This window comes from Alosa sapidissima, chromosome 5 (genome assembly GCF_018492685.1).
Source record: "Alosa sapidissima isolate fAloSap1 chromosome 5, fAloSap1.pri, whole genome shotgun sequence".
NCBI lineage: Eukaryota > Metazoa > Chordata > Actinopteri > Clupeiformes > Clupeidae > Alosa > Alosa sapidissima.
In genome coordinates, this window is record NC_055961.1 from 11,372,494 (window position 1) to 11,392,981 (window position 20,488).

Consider the following 20,488-nt stretch of genomic DNA (forward strand, 5'->3'; position numbering starts at 1 on the left):
ACACTTGTTACCCCTGCTGCTGAAAGTGAAAATAAATTATGAAAAATAAACAATTTTGGAGTGCGACCATTTTTTGAGTTTCTAAACAGTTTTTTGGATCATGCACATACTGAGAACCAACGGGACAGCGTGGTGTTTGGAAAAGGAAAGTTATATTATAACAAGTCATGTGACGATTAGCAACAGTTTAAAAATCTGTGAATGTGAATTGTTTTTTCAAATAGAGATAGAGAGCTATCTTTTCTAGTAACTTTATTAATTTTTGGAGACTGAAGCGTGTTTGATCCAAACTGGAAAATGAGTGTTTTGTTGTCCTTCTCAGATGATATCAGGGCAGACATGGTGGTGCATCTGTGTGTTTTTTTTATTTTTTTTAAACAAGTATTTTATTATAATGTGAAGTAAGAATAGTCTCTGCATGGACACTGTTCTGAGGTATCAAAATAACAAACTATTTTTTTGATGACCTATATAGGGATGCCATTCTTCTGCAAACTGTTGACTTCCTTTATTTTCAATTTATAAATATTCTACAACAGCACAACTGGGTACTCATGTATACACAAATATAATAATTCCGCTAAATAATGACATACCAGCAGAACCAAAGTCATTGAACATTTCCCTTTTCCTTCACATTACCCCCAAAATACTCCTGACATCCTCCCTTCAGATGATCAAAATATGCTCTTTATACCTTCGCATTATTCAGGTGGATGCTACACATGGGGCATTAATAACTTCTGTTTTGAGATTCATGTTAAAGAATTGTCTAACTCCATCCATTCATGACTTCTGTGTATGACCACTACTGAGGGGAAAGGAATTGGCCCACTGGTAAACACTGGTATCTGAGGCCAAGTTAGCAGGAGTATCCAGAGAGTTTATGAGTGCTCAGATTGACATGGGCAGTACAATATTAAACCAGAAAACTAACATCCCCTTTTACTCTGGGGCGTTGATTACTGTTAGTAAAAAGTCTACCTTTGGTGATGAATATTTGATTTATTTAATTGTATCAAGAATGCCTTACACATGCAAAGACTAAGATGCAGACAATGTATCTTTTGAATAGACTGCTTTTTTCCCTAGTCTCATTGGGTATTGGCAACTTCTTAAAACTGCCTTGGCTTATGATCATCTAGGTCTAGGATATGATGGAAAATGAGCTTTGAGTGTACACTTTCCAAAAGGCTAAGGAACAAGAGATGCAATGTATTTGGGTAGAAATTTCGGATAAACTACAACAGCAGTCTTCCCTCTACTAGGGAGACATCTACCAACAATGACACACCCCCTTTCTTGGTTTTCAACAGTGAAATATTTTTGCAGAAAATCTCTGCCTGACACAATATGGGTCGGGTAGATTAGTCAGTGAGGATAACAAAACATTTCGGATGCCTCCGTCACGTGGATGTGAGCGGTCAATTTCACCCCAAAACAACTATCTTCCTCGCTATCTCGTAGTCATGCATGCCTGGTTGCGTCTTCAATGCCCTGGGTGGTGGTCCGTGAATCATGCAGACGCATGCGCTGTGGCGTCGCTGCTGCAGAGCGCTCGCCGAGCAGACTACGCTATCAAGACAACACTCATGCAGACGTAGAGCCACTATTTCAGCACCACGGCTGTCCACCATTGCATGTCTGTGTTCAATAGGTCATCGATTATGGAAGCGCCGTGTGCTAACGCACTTGGTCTCTGACGTATGTCAAGGTTCGCAACTTATGCTACTAACAGCTTGAGGGCGTGCACAGACTACAGAACAAATCAAGCCAGATAATTACCGCTGGTAAGTCCATGCTGCACACTATTTTATCTCTGAGCAAATGACAACCACGTCTATGCTGGCAGAACATTGAAACATGGGTCAAAACATGGAAACACAATATCTGGTTCAATGTTAGGGTAACTTCTACAGAACGGTGATACCTTTGCATCGAGGGGAAAATGAGAGTTTGGAGAGATGGCGGGGGCGATTCGTAACGCCAGGTCATTGTTAAGTGTGTGAAGCGGATTCATTGCAACTGTTAGCTTTTTTTCATTGTATTTAAATTATCATAAAAGAACAGCTGATTTACGGATGACTTTCATAATTTTGCACAGTTTTGTCTTGTGGAATATGCCAGTTTCGTTTGCACTTGTGGTGTGAGCTTACACCTGTTCTCGACGCAGCTCTTTATCACATGGATGCCTGTACAGTAGGAGCGAGTGACGTAATGGTAATAGACCCTACTAAATGCACTGATTCTTGTCAGTCTAACGCGCCACCACCACTAGTGTTGTCATTCTAACTCACATCTTCACTTTCAGTGTAACCTGGAGAAATGTTTTGTTTTTTTGTTATTGAAAATAGCCTCTCTTCTAAGAAAAGGGGTATGGAGTAGTTTAGAGAAACCTGTTCTTGGATGTAAAGCAGCTCATGTAGCAATTGCAACAAATAATTAGCAAAATAACAAATGACTGACATTTATTTTGACTGACATTTATTTTGATTATTGTGTGTGTGTGTGTGTGTGTGTGTGCGGTTTTCAAATTCAAATCTTTTGCAAATTGCTGTGTGCCTCAGGCACTAAAAACTGTCTATTAATTTGCAGAATACTGACTGGACTGAATGTTAATGTTATTTATTTGCTGTTTTATAATGTCTGACTGCATAAACAATGCACTGAATCAGGAGTCGTTTTGCTGGTGTATCAACCCTCATTGAAGCACACATAGTCAAGTGGATAATCAGGAAATAGTCTTAATTTTGGGGCTTTCATAAATATACTTTGAGCAATGTGCATTTATCTTCAGGATATATATGTAAGCAATTAGCAAAATCTGTACATTAATTTTTCATCTCTCAAAAGATGTGTGCTTTCTTCAAATTGACCCTCATCTGATACCCACTTTGAACTTATCATGTGACAACACAGGGAAATAATGTGATCTCCTTGAAAAGCCTCAACGCTAAACTCTCTCTTGTTCCTAAATCTCTAAATTAGTTTGAACAAATACAGAATATTATAAACATACTGAAGCAAAGATGTATCGTTACACTTTGTTATACTTCAGACTCATCTAAAAATTAAATGGGCCACTCGAGGACTTTCACAGAGTTTTCCCGAAGCCACTCCAGTGTTCTCTTGGCAATAGGCCCATGCTTCGGGTAGTCGTCTTGTTGAAATGTAAATATTCGCCTCAGCCCGAGATTGTATGCACTCAAAAAGGTTTTCACTCAGGATCACACTATTTCTCTTCATCCATCTTTCCATCCTGACTGTTCTCTCAGTCCCTGTCACAGAAAAACATCCCCATAGCATGATCTTGCCACCATCACATCTGACTATACGGATGGTATTAACGTGTTTGAGGCACGTGCCTGGCTGATGCTTGGGTTCCACCACACATACCATTGAGAATTGTGGCAAGAGTGTTCAATCTTCATTTCATCAGACCATCTGGATTTCGATTCTTATGGTCTGCGAGTTTTTAAAAAATTATTATTAGCAAATGTCCAGTGGGCTGTCATGTGCGGTTTGGTGAGGAATTACTTTTTTCTGTGGTTGCTCTGTCAGAAAGGCCCAATTTGTGTAGTGTTGCCCTGACGATTGTCACTCTGTAAGGCCGTCTTACCTCCACAAAGGAACTCATTTGAGTTCACAAAGACATTTTAGTCTCTTATTTTTGATAAATAAAAACAAAAAAAACACTTTAAAAATCTGTTTTTGCTGTGTCATTGTGGAATAGTGTGAGTAGGATGTTGAGTATGGTATAAATATAGTTGGAAACCTTTCACAGTCTGTTGATTGGGCAGTGTTGTCTCATCTGTGCACTCTGGGGAGCTTTATTTTCCAAATTGTCCAGTCTGTTTGTCCTAATCCAGAGCCATCCACTGTTTACTCTCTCACTTGCATTCTCTCAGAAATGAAGCTCTAGAATGAGGCACTGGAAATAGCCTTCCTCTTCGTTTTCTAACGGCAGAACTAAAAGGGTTTAGGCAGTACAATGCCACATGGTGGAATGCCATCCCTAATTCACATTCCAGGATCTTGTCCTGTGTAGAGATTATGTAAAACTATTTTGTAAACGAGCCAAGTTCGTTGTACCACCAGCACAGCCGAACTGTTGCCATGGTTTCCTTTCATTAGTTGGTTGAGTCCTCTTGACTATGGAGGCTGGATGTGTAGCTCCCAGTAGACATGATGGTTTCTCTCTCTCCTCCTTCCACAAGTGTCTCTCTCTGCAGCCTTGTCCCCCTGTGAAGGGATTTGATTAAAATCGTTGAGAAGTGCATTTAAAATAAATCACCATGGAGGCAAATGCCTTCATTTGACTGGTACATATTTTCCATGTTTTATAAAGGTCTATAGTCTGACTGAATGATCTTAGTAATCTTATTATTCATGGGACCAGCAAGTATTGATCTTAAAACTTCAATAACTGTAGTGAATTCAGTTTAGTCCAGTGTTTTGTTATTTATATAGCACCAATGCCAATTGAAATAGTCTCAAGATGCTTTATACAGAGCTTGAATTCCCTAAACAGTAAGGCGATGGTGGCAAGGAAAAGCTCCATTTTAACTGGAAGAAACCATGTTCAGAAACTGTCTATAAGGGGAGCCCTCCTGCAGTGATCTAAATAAATCAGCGGTCTTCAAATTTAGGAGGCGGGATTTGAAAATATGCAGTCCTAGAAATGTCCAAAACATCATAATCACAATTTTGTCAAGCGTAACAACCATAGACTGTATATATAGAACTGGACAGTGTGGCTATATATATACAGTCTATGGTAACAACAGAACTTGCTGTTTTTGCATAGTCACAAGTAGTTTTTTGGATATGCCATAATTAACATGAGGAATTTTGGGCAAATCAGTTCCATCCATTTTACATAACAAAAACTGTGCCAGTAACACCTACCAAATGACCGCAGTAGCATAGTGATACAATACATGCAGGTACACTCGTCACCCAGGGTTGTTTGGACCCTTGTATGTTGGACCTATTCAGATCCAGGGCAGGTAATAACTCTTGTTGTCATCAGTATCTGCTGGCATCCGTGGCATGACCGCTGGTTGCTAGGTTACGTCTCACCATGCATCTCGATGGCCTTAGAGGCAAAGCATGAGGTCGCCCTGTCACATGCGCCTCCTCTCTCCTCCCCTGCCCTGGGTGATGTCCCCCAAGGCTGTTTACGCACATTCAGATGCAGAGCGATGCCAATTTAGCGCCAGTCCAACAGCTGCAGAAAAGGAGCCCATCGCCCAGGGGAGTGTTTTGCCCTATTTACTCTATCTGTCCCTTTTTTCAGAGAAGAGCAAATATCTTAGCAAAGTGTTTGAAGGTCCCTTGATACTTGCAGAATATATATATTTTTTAAATAGTCCTTTTCATTTTTTTCTTTCTATTTCTGTTGATAACAGTATATGGATGTTTTAGCTTGTGTATGTAATATTGAACATCTCATAAATCAGTTTGACTGTCTGTGTGTGTGTGTGTGTGTGTGTGTGTGTGTGTGTGTGCGTGGTGATCTGATGCCTGTAGACAGAGCTACTCTACTGAAGCTCCTCGTCTCTCTTCTCCATGGCGATGGGCACGGAGGCATGAGGGAAAGGGCCTGCGAGGTTGCCATGGCAATGGCCTCTAGACTGGGGCTGACAGTGCAGTGTTTCCCGCTCCCTCTCACACAAACACACACACACACGCACACGCACATGCACACACACACACACACACACACACACACACACCTTTTGCCTCCTCTTCTCTTTCCGTTTGTTCTAGAGATAAAGAAAGAGGGAGAGACATTCACATTCACTATGCACACAACACAAACAAGTCCACAACTGCAGCAGTTTTCAAATATGTACGCATGATGTACACATAAACATAACATAGATTTAGAATTAGTTTAATGGTGACTCAGTAAGGTTGTTTGCTTAGGATTGGTTGATTAAGGATGGCTACATATTTTGCCTATAGAAAATGCAATTTCTACTGTCTGTAGAAGATGACTCTATCGCCAGACTTTCGGAACCCGTGACAACGATTTCACTCTAAACATCTGCTGTTTTTCAATTACGTAAAGTGCACTCAGAATTAATTACAACATATGTTTTGTTATGCTTACGTAATTCCTATTTTGTATTTTTTTGTCATTTTGTTTCTGTAACCCTTAAAAGTCAAACCAACACAGTACAGACTGGTCAGGATGTCCGAGTTTACTGATTGGCAGAGTGCGCAGCATTGTGCGGGGGTCAGTGTGCCAGGCTGAATTAAATTTGTGTGGGGAAAGCAAGAGGCTGGACAGTCATAGCTTATTAGGCTGATGTACTGAGTTCATCAGAGAAACGTAGACAGGCGCACACATATGCATACACACTGGGCACATACATATGATGTGTACGCACATTTGGATGTTCACGCTCACACAGAGACACATGGAGATGCACATGACATAGCCTGCTTGAATTTGCTTGCTCACATGGACACACGCCTACACACGCGTGGGTGTGTCTGCACTCACACATAGACACAGACACAGGCACCCACGCACACGCACACACACGCTTGCACACAGAAACACAACACACACACACACACACACACACACAATGCCTTTTCCCAGTTCAGCAGGGGGTGATGCTTGACCTCATATTTCACTGGGTCATCTTCCATTTGGCATCAACCGACCCCCAACCTAACTATGCCGTCATCTGTCTCTTCGTTACACTCCACCTCTCTACCCCCCTCTTTGTCTTTCTGTCTCTCCCTTGCTGTCTCTCTTTCTCTCTCTCTTTCTTAACATGGAAGCTTTCTTTTGTAAACAACCTTGACTGAAATGATTACTTCACTAGTGGATATCACTAGTGGATGATGCAGAACTTTGATAATTTATGAGCGTTTTTCAACATGCACAAATGCAGTGGGCAGATTTAGGCATGACGACCCCACTCTTTTCTAGTCTGTCACAATATGTACACTCTGCCACTCATCTCTTTGAAGGATAGACTGGCACAGTCACCCTGGATGCTGACCCCTTCACCTTTGAACTCTGACCTTTGAACTGGTTCTTCTCTCTTTCCAGGTGTCCGCCCCCTTCTCCTGGCCGTTGTTAGTGTGTGTGTGTGTGTGTGTGTGTGTTCAGAGGGGGCAGCCATGCCTCTGGTGAAGAGGAGCATCGAGCCACGGCACCTGTGCCGACGGGCCCTGCCGGACGGGGTGACCAGCGAGCTGGAATGCGTCACCAACAGCACCCTGGCGGCCATCATCAAGCAGCTAGGGGGTCTGAGTAAGCAGAGCTTTATAGGATATAGTAGGATAAAGTTGAACTACACAAGGCTAAATTAACTTGTTTGGATAATAGGGCTGAGGCCCTCGATCCTTACAGCCTTTTACATTCTGTGACAGACAATTCCATTTCAAATACGACTGAAACCTCCATTCTTTCTGCTTTTGTGTTCTACCTATTGAGCAGTTGAGCTCAATTGTAAGCAATCCAAAGTTATTTCCAATCACGATGAGGTGACACTGTTATATCATGAAGAACTACCTCAATTAAACTACTACTACCACTACAATACTTTTTATTTGGCCTATGAACATGGTTTCATTGTCCACCCTGTTTTGTACAGTGACTAGTTTGTAATAGGGTAGGTACAGCATACTTTTGCATGAACTTTTTATGCAATTGATTTAGTATTTGACCCACTGTTATAATCTTTACTTTCTGTTGGTGCACAGGCAAAATGCAAGTATGGGACAGATACACACTAGTATATGCAGTATGCTGTAAACAAACATCTACAGCATTGTAGTTTCTTAACATTACTTTTTAATCCCTCATAGATATTCAACATGCAGTACAAGATACTTGAAACTTGAAAATGATTCATTCATTTTCACCACTGTATCCTTTGGAGTAGTTTAGTGCCTTAAGCAGCTTGGAGGTCTTCAAGTGTAACTTAAACAGACAAAGTCCCAGGGCTCATTTCCTGCTATTACGTCAACAGTCAGTAGAACCCACACACTCCCTTCAATATTACTCCTGAGTCAGGCAGACTTCAATGATAAATAGTCTTACATAGTCTTACATGCGTATTACTGTATACTTATGCCCTAAGTACATAATTGCTTTTGTGTAAATACTTGCTACTTGTGTGTAGCTTGTACTTGTGGTTGTTGTATATTAATATAAACTATATTTGTGTATGTTTGTGACTGCAGGTAGACATGCTGAAGACATATTTGGGGAGCTGTTCAATGAGGCCAACAGCTTCTACATGCGAATGAACAGCTTACAAGAGAGAGTTGATCAGTTGGCCGTCAAAGTAACACAACTTGACTCCACAGTGGAGGAGGGTGAGTGTGTGTATGTGCGTATGCATGTGCGTGTGTGTGTGCGTGTGTGTGTGTGTGTGTGTGTGTGTGTCCAGACTACAGGCTCTTGTATGGATAGTCTATCAGTCTAACATGTATGTAAGGCTGATTGTGTATTTGTGTGTGTAGCCTATATATGTGTGTGTGTGTGTGTGTGTGTGTGTGTGTGTGTGTGTGTGTGTGTGTGTGTGTGTGTGTGTGTGTGAGTGAAAGTGAAAGTGAAAGAGAAAGAAAGAAAAATAGGTATGTTTTTGTACCCAGTAACAAACAATTCATCATATAAACAATTCAGCCAGATGCATATAGTGCATAAAAGCCCCTGTATGTTAGTGTGTATCATGTGCTCACACTTGTGCACACTACACTCCACATGCGTAGCCTGGCCTTCCTGGCACAGTGTGCTCCTCAGCAGAGGTGAGCTGAGCGCGTGTCAGTGAGCTGAACTAATGGGCACTGTCAGAGGCATCGTGGCCAAACAGAGGGAGTATCATGGAGACATGTATTATTCAGAGGCTTGCTGCTGAGCGTCGCTCCCGCGGTGGTGACGCTAGCTGTAGTGGTAGCGACGGATGGGGGCAGCTGCCGCTGAGAACGTGTCTGAGTCAGGGCTGAGTCATAGACACACACGCACACACACACACACACACACACACACACACACACACACACACACAGAGGAAAGCAACAGCCCTGCAGGGTCTTAGTGCTCACCTTCCAATTTGTACTGTACCTGTGACTCTCATCCATAGACATTTGACCACATGTGTCCATAAGGTCATTTAAAAGGACATGGTCAAATAGAATAGATTGACCAAAATGTAATCTTCCACATTCCAGTGACATATTGTGGAAAAGCCTTAATAATAATTAATATGCATAACAATACTTATTGTCTTAGCTTCATTTTCAGCTACCAAAGTGCACCCTGTGATAAGGTGCTCTATAATAATTATGCTACGTGAACTATGCATTTCTTATACAGTGTCGCTGCAGGACATCAATATGAGGAAGGCCTTCAGGAGCTCCATCATACAGGACCAGCAGGTGGTGTCCAGAAACTCCATCCTCAACTCAGTCCTGGAGATGTACCACCGCTGTGACAAGCCCCCACCCCTCAACATCCTCACCCCTTACAGGTGAGACAAGCCCCCACCCCTCAACATCCTCACCCCTTACAGGTGAGACAAGCCCCACCCCTTACAGATGAGACAGCCCCACCCCTCAACATCCTCACCCCTTACAGGTGAGACAAGCCCCACCCCTCAACATCCTCACCCCTTACAGGTGAGACAAGCGTCCACCCCTTAACATCCTCACCCCTTACGGTATAAGTATAAGTATATATACTCTTTTGATCCCGTGAGGGAAATTTGGTCTCTGAATTTATCCCCATCCGTGAATTAGTGAAACACACACAGCACACACTAATCCCAGCGCAGTGAGCTGCCTGCAACAACAGCGGCGCTCGGGGATCAGTGAGGGGTTAGGTGCCTTGCTCACTTCAGCCGTTCCTACTGGCCGGGGTTCGAACCGGCAACCCTCCGGTTACAAGTCCGAAGTGCTAACCAGTAGGCCACGGTTGCCCCAGGTGAGACAAGCGTCCACCTCTCAACATCCTCACCCCATACAGGTGAGACAAGCGTCCACCTCTCAACATCCTCACCCCATACAGGTGAAGTAGATGTCTGAGAGCTGAGCTCAGAAAGGGTGGGGTCGTTTCAAAGACTTCATCCTTTGCTTCCTCTGATGTTGCTCTGAGACATTTTACCTGTTTTATTTTACCACTTTATCTGTTTTCCTTCCACGTTGAAATACCTTTTGTTTTTACCATGATGGATGAATCCCATTTCGCATCCTAAATTGCATTATAGACTAATTGATTTGAGACTTACGAGGATGTGTTCTTTGCCAGGGATGATAAGAAGGATGGCTTGAAGTTCTACACAGATCCCTCCTACTTCTTCAACCTCTGGAAGGAGAAAATGCTGCAAGCCACAGAGAACAAACGGAAAGAGAAGAGGAGGCAAAAGGTGTGTGTGTGTGTGTGTGTGTGTGTGTGTGTGTGTGTGTGTGTGTGTGTGTGTGTGTGTGTGTGTGTGTGTGTGTGTGTGTGTGTGTTTGTGTGTGTGTGTGTGAATCAGAACATGAACTGTCCAGTCCAGGAAACATGTTTGTGTGTGTGTGTGTGTGTGTGTATCAGAACATGAACTGTTCAAGCCAAGAAAAATGTGTGTGTGTGTGCCTATGTGTGGGTGTGCACTCATGTGTACATGTATGTTGTTGACTGTGCACCTGCTAATTTATCCCTCCCTGTAAATAAAGCTGTTCCCATGCCCTAACCCCCCCCCCACCTCTACCTATCGCCCATCTGTCTCTCTCTCTCTCTCTCTCTCTCTCTCTCTCTCTGTCTCTCTCTTTCAATCTCTCTCTCTCTGTCTCTCTCTCTCTCAATCTCTCTCTCTCTCTCTCTCTCTCTCTCTCTCTCTCTCACACATAGTGCACGTACAGCACCCTTTATGTTTATTATCTCCCTTGGTGTAGTTAAGTAATAGGAGGTATTTAAAAAGTCTCTAGTCTCACAATGAATACAAATAAGAAAAAAAAAATCCATCCTTGAAGGAAAGCAAATTTATTCTGATAAAACAAAATACCCTTTCAAGAAATAAGTATTTAAAGAAAACACCACAAAAGTGCCACAATTATTGGCACAACTAACAAAACGTATGAAAATACGTTTTTGTACTTCTCTTCCTCAGTGATCAGTGTGGCCTGCGTGGTTGCATTCTGGGTAGTGAGGCCCTTCCTCTCGAAAAATCCTTGCAATATTTTCCTCCTCTCTTCCTCCATCACATCTCTGTTCTCAGGGGTGTCAGCCGTGCACCACACACCGGGCTGAGGTGTGGCCTTCCCGACTCTAGGTTGGTCCAGTTTCAAACGAGGCACAGGGCTCGCTCCGTCTCCATCACCGTGCAGCAGGGAGGAGCTCTTACCGCCCTCCGCGTCCAGCTGAAGTGTCCCGTGGTCTGCAGTTGACTTGTTTAGGACTGTGGAGACAAGTGCAATTAGTTAGTCGGACAACTGCAAAACGTAGGTGTCCATTTCTACTCTAATCAACCATCTGAAAAAGTGATGCAGTGGAAATGGGCTCCTACCATCCTCCTTGTCCAGCTGAGCTGTCCCATGGTCAACAGATGACTCATTTGGGTCTGTAGAAAGAGATGAAATGATGATAGTAATTAGTAAATCTGTATGTACCTGTAGGTGTCCATTTCAACTCTATTCAACCATCTGAAATTACGATACTTACTGCAGTCCTCTTTGCTGAACTCTTGATCACCATTTCCATCAACATGCAGTGGAGATGGGCTCCCATCGCCTCCCTTGTCCAGCTGAAGTGTCCCGTTGTCCATGGATGACTCGGTTGGGTCTGTGGACAGAGATGATTGTAATTAGTGAGTCTGTCAACATTAAAATGTAGAGTAGGTGTCCATTTCAACTTTATTTAACCATCTAAAAATATGATACTTACTGCAGTCCTCTTTGCTGAAGCCCCCCTCATCCATCTGAGGTGTCCCACGGTTGGCAGATGACTCAATCAGGTCTATGGAGAGAGATAAAATAAAGATTCTAACCACACGCTGGCGACCCGGGTTCGATTCCCGACCCGTGGTCCTTTCCGGATCCCACCCCTGCTCTCTCTCCTATTCGCTTCCTGTCACTCTCCACTGTCCTGTCGCATTAAAGGCATAAAAGCCCAAAAAATATACTAAAAAAAAAAAAAAAAGATTCTAATGAATGAGTTTTACAACATTAAAGTGTATGATACAGTGTATGAGAGGGCCTAGCATCAGTTAACTTACCATGGTGGATAGCGATCACTGCATTTTCACCTTCAAATCTCACTGCAGGCCCATCCTTCACCTCGTCCAGAGACACTACTACAGTCTCCTGCACCTTTGAGATGTCCATCCTAAGGTCCTCCATTCTCCTCCTACCTGCCATCTCTTTCTTGAGGTGCTTAGCCTCCTTTTTTAGCTTCTTCTTGCTGGTGTCAACCCTCTCGTTCTTGTGCTTCTTCCTTCGGACCGGTAGACAGCAGCCGAAAAGTTCGCTGAGCTTCATTTTTGTCCCCTGTTCGCTTTGAAGTGTCTAATAAGACTGAGCAGATTCTTGGAATTCACTGAAAATTCTATTTTGTACATTTTGGAATGGAATCTTCAGAGTTCTGGAAATAAACATTCCAAGTTGTCACAGCGATAAATCTGGAGCAGCAACAAAGGATTTAGAATGTTCATTCTATAGAGCCAAGCTCACTCATTTTGATTTTCTTTTTGACAATCGGTTATGGTTATAGTTGGTTATGGTTATGGTTCCTGGCAGATGCTTTTGCCCAAAGTGGTGTACAACAAACACACACACTTTTGCTTTCTTGCTACTGTACTTTCCTCTTTTCTCTTCATTGTGTGCTTCTTCTGAATTCATATGCATTTTCTCTGCATTTTCTCTTCTATTGTGCTCCTTTAAATTATTTTCCTCTCCAGTGATTTTTTCAGATGCTGGTGGAGCCCCCTCTCTTGCCTGTTAACAGCATCAGCATTGATGCTTCGCTCATTTCCAGTCTTCCAGTGCAAGAACCTATAATCCTGCTCTGGGCAGATTTCACAAAGGACAGACTTATATAGAGAGGGAGGAAATAGTGTGTTAATACATTAATACTCAAATGAGAAAGAGATTGGTGAAAGAGATGAATTGAAACTGAAAAATAATCCTGTCTGCACTACACCTTCCCCCTTTCTCTCTCTCTCCCTCTCTTTCACTCTTTCACACACTATATGACATGCCTACCTTCCACTAGCCCTCCCTTCCCTCTTTCTCTCTCTTTCTCTCTGTCTCTCTCTCTCTCTCTCTCTCTCTCTCTCTCTCTCTTGCTGGGTCTGCATGCATGCATGCATGCAGCATGCTTGTCTTGGTTGCATTCCCCGTGTTGAGATGTTAGCAGGTGCAGATGGTATGGCAGCAGTCCTCACCTCCTGTCACATTTTGGCTGTGTAGCCGTGTGTGAGGCAGCAAGTCTGTTGTTTTGCACATGGAGGCATTTGGTCATCAGATTTGCAATGACATTTATATAATTTATTTGATGTACTCAGATGTCAGCCTACATCAGTTGTAGCCGTCACATTTATTTTTTTGCCCAGTCAGAACTGAAGCCACAGCATTGACAAAAATACTATTTTCTTATAGTGGTTGCTTCAGGTTGTAATTCATTCAAATAATGTTGCGGATTTACAAAGTGTGCAATGCAGTGTATATGTGCATTGAATGTTCCGATGGAGGAGGATTTGAGTCACACCTGCAAAGAGAGCAGACTTTTGTCTAACAGACCTCTGACTCAGCTCTGCCATTGTTCTTCACAAAGGGACTTTTGTGTTGGTCTAGAAAGAGGTGTATTTACATCTGGACCGTGTTATTAAGTGCCTTTTCAGTATCCCTTCAGTAGCCACGTAACGTTAATTATGCGTTAATAAACAGGAATGCTATTACCAAGAGATATTGGAAACCTTGCATTCATGGATCTGTTTCATGTACCTGTACAGCTTCATATCAATGATACTATGATGTTTACCAGAGATGAAAAATTCTATTGTAAAATAAGTGAATGGAAACTGACTGTGCAATGTAAATGAAGAGGTTTCTCATTGATGAATTTTAACTTAGTCCTAAGTGCTATAATGTAATGTGACTATGTATAGACTTCCTTGTGGCCGGTCTATACCCGGTTGGAATCTTACATTTGACCACTTGGAATCCCACAGCAAGAGCAGAAGCACCAGGAGGACCCTGGCCGTGAGGTGAAGAAGATACGGAAGGCTCGGAACCGCAGGCAGGAGTGGAACGTGTTGGCCTATGACAAGGAGTTCCGCCCCGACGCGCGCCTCACTCCCTCGCCCTACCACGGCATGTCCTCTGAGGGCTCCCTCTCTCCAGACAGGTGAGCTACACCTGGCCCAGACTGACCGCACTCACTAGGGAAACAATATGGCCTCCTGTTGTTTATGATAGCTAAATGACCGTCTTCATATCACTTCATATCACTGGACAGTATATTGCTTATGCTGTGGAAAGCACATGGAGTCATGTATGTGTATGAGTAGCAGTATTGATGAATGAAATATTACATTATATCAGATATGGTGTTAATGTGCTTTGTGGTACTTCTGACTAATTCTGTCACTGGTACTACTGGTGTTGCCACCACTGCAACAATCATTTTGAGTTTTTTACTTAAACTGCCAGTACTACATTTGTGTTGCTATTTTACTGCTGTACTGTATGCTAGCTGAACTAATCATCAAACAATACAGAACAAGCCCAGAAGAGCAGCACCTCTCTTCTCTCTGCTGCCCCCTATTGGAGAATGAGAACTCTGCAGACACCACAAAGTGTTCTATGTTTATGCTTATGGTATTTGTTTAATGTTGTGCAGCTTAGTACATTCTAGAATTTAGCACTTGATTAATAATTTTAGATCATAAAGAGGAATATTTATCGATGTCTCTCCCTCTTTCAGGTCTGGCATGTCAGATGAGCTCTCCTATCCGGCCAGCCCCAACCATCCGCCGGAGGGGAGCGGCCCCGGTGCAGACGGGAAGGACTCGGGTCCTACGCAGACCCAGTCTCTGGATCGGGCCTACCGACCCCCTGCCTCGGGTGCAGCTTCGGGCGCGGCACGTCAGCACTCTCTGGGCCGTGTGCCGTCTCATCCCCCGCCCACAGACCAGGCACTGAACGGGCCCAGACCCACCGCCGCCAAAGACTACAGGTCGGTACTCACTATCAGAATATCAAGCAGACTATTTGTGATGCAGTGATTACATGGGAGTCGTTACTACTAGGAGAATGAGTGAAATAAAAAAACTAAGAAAAAATATTGAAAGCTAAATTGAGAGTTCCTCTCAAGAACATGCATTGCATACAAATACAGGCAGTACTGTTCTCCTGCTAACCCTACTGTTCTCCTGCTAACCCTACTGTTCTCCTGCTAACCCTACTGTCACTCTGTGTTGTTGTCCCTCAGTGGTCACCAGATGCCCGAGCACTTCGTCCCGCCGGCTCCCCCTCCTCCCCCACCCCTCATCCCCTCCGCCCAGACGGCCTTCGACAGCGCGGCCGGCGGCGGCCCCCCGACCCTGGCGCCCGGCACCGTGGCGGCCATCTCTCGTCCCTACAGCCCCTCCCCTCCCCCCGCGCCCCCTGCCTCCTACGTCCCCTCCCCCTCGCACCCGGCCATGGCGGGCGGTCCCCCCGTCGCCCCTCCTCCACCCCCTCCGGGCGGTCCCCCCACCCACGGCCCATCTCCTGCCCGCTTGGCCCACCCAGCCGCCGGGGACACGCTGCCCAGGAAGGGCCAGGTGCCACTCATCCCGATGAGCGACGCCCGCAGCGACCTGCTGGCCGCCATCCGCAGAGGTAAGGGTGGGGCGGGCAAGACAGTCAAGTCAACTTTATTTATATTTTGCATTTCGTACACAGAGGTCATTCAATGTGTAAATAAACACAAGCTAATAAAAAGCATAAATAAAAGCACAGAAGGGCAATAGTCAAAGAATAGTTTAAAAAGTAAAGAATAAAAAAAGAAAACATAAAATACACAAGATAATAGTACATAAAAACATTAAATGGCAATAGTTTAAAAGTGTTTTAAAAGTAATAATTAAAACACATAAAAAACAACATAGAATGATTATACTAGTCAAGCACCCAGTGAAGAGCAGCACTCTGGAGATTCTTGAAGTAGTCCCAAGATATAGGGATTGGTGAACTCGGATGGAGTATACAGTTAAATACATATGAACAGAAATGTGCTTTGATGTGTTGCACATGGTCCTTATGTGCTACACACTCCTGGCGTGTGATGAAATGCATAGTCATGGCACAGCTGCACACTCTAAATGCACATTGTAATTGTCTTTGCACCGATTTTGAGTGACATTAATACCTCTCATCTAAATATGATGCTTACACCTGTGATGTTAATATGTGCCTCCATTTTAAAGGTGCATGTGAAAAAAAGAAGAACTATGTTTGCTCTCCACTTGTGCTGTGAATGTGGATGTGACACCCGTGCTGTCCCACAGGTATCCAGCTGCGTAAGGTCCAGGAGCAGAGAGAGCAGGAGGCCAAGAAGGAGCCGGTGGCCAACGATGTGGCCACTATCCTGTCACGACGCATTGCTGTTGAGTACAGCGAGTCCGACGAGGACTCCGAGCCGGAGGAGAACGAGTGGTCAGACTGAGAAGGAGGAGAAGGAGGAGGAGTAATGGGAGGAGGAGAAGGAGGAGGAGTATTGGGAGGAATGCGGGGAATGGAGAGGAAGTCGGAAGAGAGGAGGATGTTACCGAACCTACACACTGCTGCTATTTCAGAAATCAGACATACACTGCACACACACACACACACACACACACACACACACACACACACACACACACACACACACACACACACACACCAACATTCATATACGAGAAGAAGGGAATATGAGAAAGCACATCAGAGAGTTATAGAAAGAGAAAAAGAAAGGTAGAATAGATGATGCAGACAGAACAGAGTTTACCAGACCAGTATAAATCCTGCATTTAAATTAGTGTAATAGTAAAAAATGTATATGTGCATTTTGAATAGTTTATCTATCTATCAATTCCCAAAGTTAATATATTGTATTTCAATCATTAACATAGAAGTGGTCTTACAATGAAAGATTGAGTGATGAGAGAGAAAGAGATGAAGAGAGGTGTGCACTCTGAAAGTAAGCACAGAAAGGCAGTCTGCAGTATCTGCATCAAGCAACTATGACAAAACATTCATACCAACTGTTTTATTCCTCAGTTGCCAAGAATATCTTTGTTCAAACGATGAGTGTGTGTTTGACTTGATGTTTTATTTATCATTTCTTTTTTGAAAACTGACACTGCCAAAGCTTTGTGTTCTCCTTTATTGGTACCCCTCCGTGGTCCAGAGTCCAGTAGAAGAAATCCGAAATGTCGGATCATTTGCACAGGTCAGTCCGTGAACACATAATGTGCCCTACTGTATTTGCTTGTGGTCCAGCTCTTGTGATATAGCGCTACCGCGTTGGGACCCTAAATCTGTGACTACCGGTACACACACATTCACACACACACACACACACTCACAGTGACAGCTGCAGACTCACCCTCTGAAGTCTGTTGGCCTCCTGTTAAATGAAAGGTTTGGCTAGCTCAGCATCAATCTGTCAAATTCCAGTTACTTCAGCTCTAGCAGTATTATAAATGTTTGAATGGAATTGTCTTCACTTTAATTAGGATAGTATATACCCTTCACAAGGGTGATTATCCTTAGTGAAAATCAAGACAGACCAGATCAAAATGGAGAAGAGTATTTCACTGAGATGTGAGAATGAAGCTTGTGTTCAAATAGCATTTCATTGTGTTTCTGGGTCTCTCTGTGATGGCAGACGGGTGGGCTTGGCACCGTTGGGAGTAGACCATTAGTTCTGTTGCATTCAGCAGTCTCGTCCATCTGTACAAAAGACCAGTGTAGGGCAGTTGCCGTACTAACGCAGTTGGAGCCCATCTCTCGCATTCTGTGTAAAACCAAACAGGTGACGTCATATCAGTAGTACATATACCTCAAACCCTGTGTGATCTCTTCACTATACTGTGAGCCAGGGAAGCTTCTCACACGCCACAGCTGCTCTCACTGGTCTGTGCTTTCCTTTGGAGTGAAAAGTGCAAAATAAAGGAGACAAAGTGGCCTTCTATTAACATCTACCATATTTTCCGGACTATAAGTCGCACCAGTCAAAAAATGTGTCATGAAGAGGAAAAAAACATATATATAAATATATATATGTTGCACCTGAGTCACAGGACCAGCCAAACTATGAAAAAAGTGTGACTTATAGTCCGGAAAATACGGTAATTTTGAAATCATAATTATTACATAATCATAATTAGCTGCAGCCTTAATCAGTATTAGTTCAATAAGATATATCTGCTCTATGTAAAGAATTACTATGAGAGTGGTTTAAAATGATTAATATTTCACCAGCATCACACCAGTGAACTTATAAAATATAGTCTATGTGCAATATATCTGTCTTAGACGAAAGGCGATTTAAATGTTATTTGGGCCTTTGAAACCATTTATTTTGGACTTATTCGATATCTACTCCATTGTTGAATAATATATTGCACGTGGTTGATGTTGGATGGGAGAGGCAGTAGTGTGGCTTAGCTACCCTTTGGCTTTTATGTAACACACAGCGATTTGTAGGGTTGACTGTTGACTAACTCATACTATAGCTGTCAGCCAAACACCTCCGTTTCTTCTGTTTTTCTTTATGAAAAAAAGGCTTTTTCGTTTGTAACTTTGCTCTGTTGTTGACAGTGTTGTGGTGAATATTGATACCCTTACTAACAGTGAGTAAAATCCTTTGTTGTTTTTTTCTCATAACTCTATAAAAATATGGTGGATAGTGACTGTATGGGGAATACTTTGCCATGTTATTTTATTACTTCTGTAACAGTTGATTTCTCCCTTCAAGCATATACTGTGTAGACAATAGATCTGATCCCACTGTGTGTGTGTGTGTGTGTGTGTGTGTGTGTGTGTGTGTGAGAGAGAGAGAGGGAGCATGTCAAACATATTATACGCATCAGTGTGTATTTGTGTGTTTGATCTCTAAGCCTCTATGTTTTTTTTTTGTTTTCATTTCCATTGTGTGCCCAAACACTTTATTAACTTGGAAGCTACACATTGACCATGTGTTCAGCCCCTTCAGCTGAAATGTGAGACGTACCCTGGGTACAAAAGAAGAGGCCCTGCATCTGAGTCTGTGATGAAGAGTCATATGTCCTGTGGTTTATAAAGTACAGTATCGATGTGTTTTACAATCCATTGTTGTATAGATTTTTTGTAACACTGCTTGTACAATGAACTTGGGCATACATCAAGTGACATATCTATTACATGAAATCAGATATGCTTTCAATCAGTATGCATGTATTAAAATGAATAAAAATATGAAAGATATAACGTGTTGACTTTTTCCACATCATCTCTTAACAACTTTTGGACTGGATTTTTTCTGTAACGGGGCTGACTGGCACAATTCAATCAAGTAATTTAGACATACATCATTTAGCCAATAGACCTCTATCAGATGCTGATTTGTTTGTTTGAGTCCTTGCCTTATTCCCAGTGATTCAAATTCAGGGCCATCTGGACTTCCTCAGCAGCAGGAGCCTCCTATGGGTAGGACCTGCAGGAGGGATTAATTAACCTTTTATCTATACGGAGAACCTTTTATCTATACTGATGTTGAACAGGCCCTCCTTACGAAGGCCTTGCCTTTGATAAACGCCAGGCAGAGTGCATGTTAGAACACAGCAAACACCTTCAAAGAAGCCTTGGAAGGACACATAGGGTGAAGATGACTTGCAAAGACGTGAGGTGCTTGAGGTAAATCAGCTGATGTAGAACACAATTAAAGACTTATGGTTGTCATTTCTCTATTGCACAGGTGGACAACAAGGTTTATTTGTGTGTTTGTGTGTGTGAGTGTGATCCTGCGTGTATGCGTGTGGGTGTGTGCCTCAGTTTGTGTTTATTTCTATGTATCTCGCAGCAGAGAGGAGGCCAGGAGGTTGTCTTTGAAATGACCTAGCGTCGGGTTATTTTTTTCTTTTTTTTTCCCCCCAACCCCTCCCATGCTAAATCAGAGCCGGAGTCCCAGACAGGAAAAGAAGCCGTGCCGAATCCTGTTTGTCTCCCTGTACCCACCCCACCCTCCCCACCCCCTCCCGCGCCTGTGACATCACATGCTGCCTCCATCCCTGAGTCTCCATCTGTTCTGCCCACAGACGGCCAGGAAGGGACGGTGCCATCGCCGTGCCCGCCAGGCATCAGCTGACACATAGCCACACAATGCCACATACCGGTGGCATTTTTTTTTTTCTTCTAAAAAAAGCCGCAGCCAGGGTGGTTGGTCAGTTTAAGCTGTGGACCTTGTTGGCATCAAATATTGGTTGGTAAGTCAGTACAAGGCCAGTGACATTCCAAGCTCAAATTGCCAAAA

The 20,488-nt window shown here is 43.2% G+C and overlaps 2 protein-coding genes across 3 annotated transcripts; one reads left to right on the forward strand and one right to left on the reverse strand.

Moving 5' to 3' along the window:
- Positions 1 to 1,359: 1,359 nt before the first annotated feature.
- On the forward strand, positions 1,360 to 19,406 carry si:ch73-362m14.4 (wiskott-Aldrich syndrome protein family member 3). The gene is made up of 9 exons (XM_042093272.1): positions 1,360 to 1,790; positions 7,076 to 7,279; positions 8,215 to 8,349; positions 9,350 to 9,503; positions 10,280 to 10,397; positions 14,181 to 14,356; positions 14,936 to 15,187; positions 15,443 to 15,834; positions 16,503 to 19,406. Exons 2-9 carry the CDS (start codon positions 7,147 to 7,149, stop codon positions 16,658 to 16,660), a joined length of 1,518 nt encoding a protein of 505 aa, XP_041949206.1. The 5' UTR covers positions 1,360 to 1,790; positions 7,076 to 7,146; the 3' UTR covers positions 16,661 to 19,406.
- On the reverse strand, positions 10,981 to 12,541 carry LOC121709699. 2 transcript variants are annotated; one of them, XM_042093286.1, is made up of 5 exons: positions 12,228 to 12,540; positions 11,897 to 11,968; positions 11,675 to 11,794; positions 11,520 to 11,573; positions 10,981 to 11,411 (listed from the first exon to the last, which is right to left on the reverse strand). In XM_042093286.1, the coding sequence occupies exons 1-5, from the start codon at positions 12,487 to 12,489 to the stop codon at positions 11,038 to 11,040; spliced, it is 882 nt and encodes a 293-aa protein (XP_041949220.1). In that variant the 5' UTR covers positions 12,490 to 12,540; the 3' UTR covers positions 10,981 to 11,037. The 2 variants fall into 2 exon arrangements, with proteins under 2 accessions (XP_041949220.1, XP_041949221.1); XM_042093287.1 differs by lacking the exon at positions 11,675 to 11,794 and having other exon boundaries at positions 12,228 to 12,541.
- Positions 19,407 to 20,488: the final 1,082 nt, after the last annotated feature.

Excerpts from the sequence above, each read along its gene's own strand:
- si:ch73-362m14.4 (XM_042093272.1), top strand. The coding sequence starts at position 7,147 with ATGCCTCTGGTGAAGAGGAGCATCGAGCCACGGCACCTGTGCCGACGG. Across the intron at positions 9,504-10,279 it reads AACATCCTCACCCCTTACAG|GGATGATAAGAAGGATGGCT; the intron begins GTGAGACAAGCC and ends GTTCTTTGCCAG. Across the intron at positions 15,188-15,442 it reads ACCGCCGCCAAAGACTACAG|TGGTCACCAGATGCCCGAGC; the intron begins GTCGGTACTCAC and ends GTTGTCCCTCAG.
- LOC121709699 (XM_042093286.1), bottom strand. The coding sequence starts at position 12,489 with ATGAAGCTCAGCGAACTTTTCGGCTGCTGTCTACCGGTCCGAAGGAAG. Across the intron at positions 11,795-11,896 it reads CTTCAGCAAAGAGGACTGCA|ACCCAACCGAGTCATCCATG; the intron begins GTAAGTATCATA and ends CTCTGTCCACAG. Across the intron at positions 11,412-11,519 it reads TCAGCTGGACAAGGAGGATG|TCCTAAACAAGTCAACTGCA; the intron begins GTAGGAGCCCAT and ends TTGTCTCCACAG.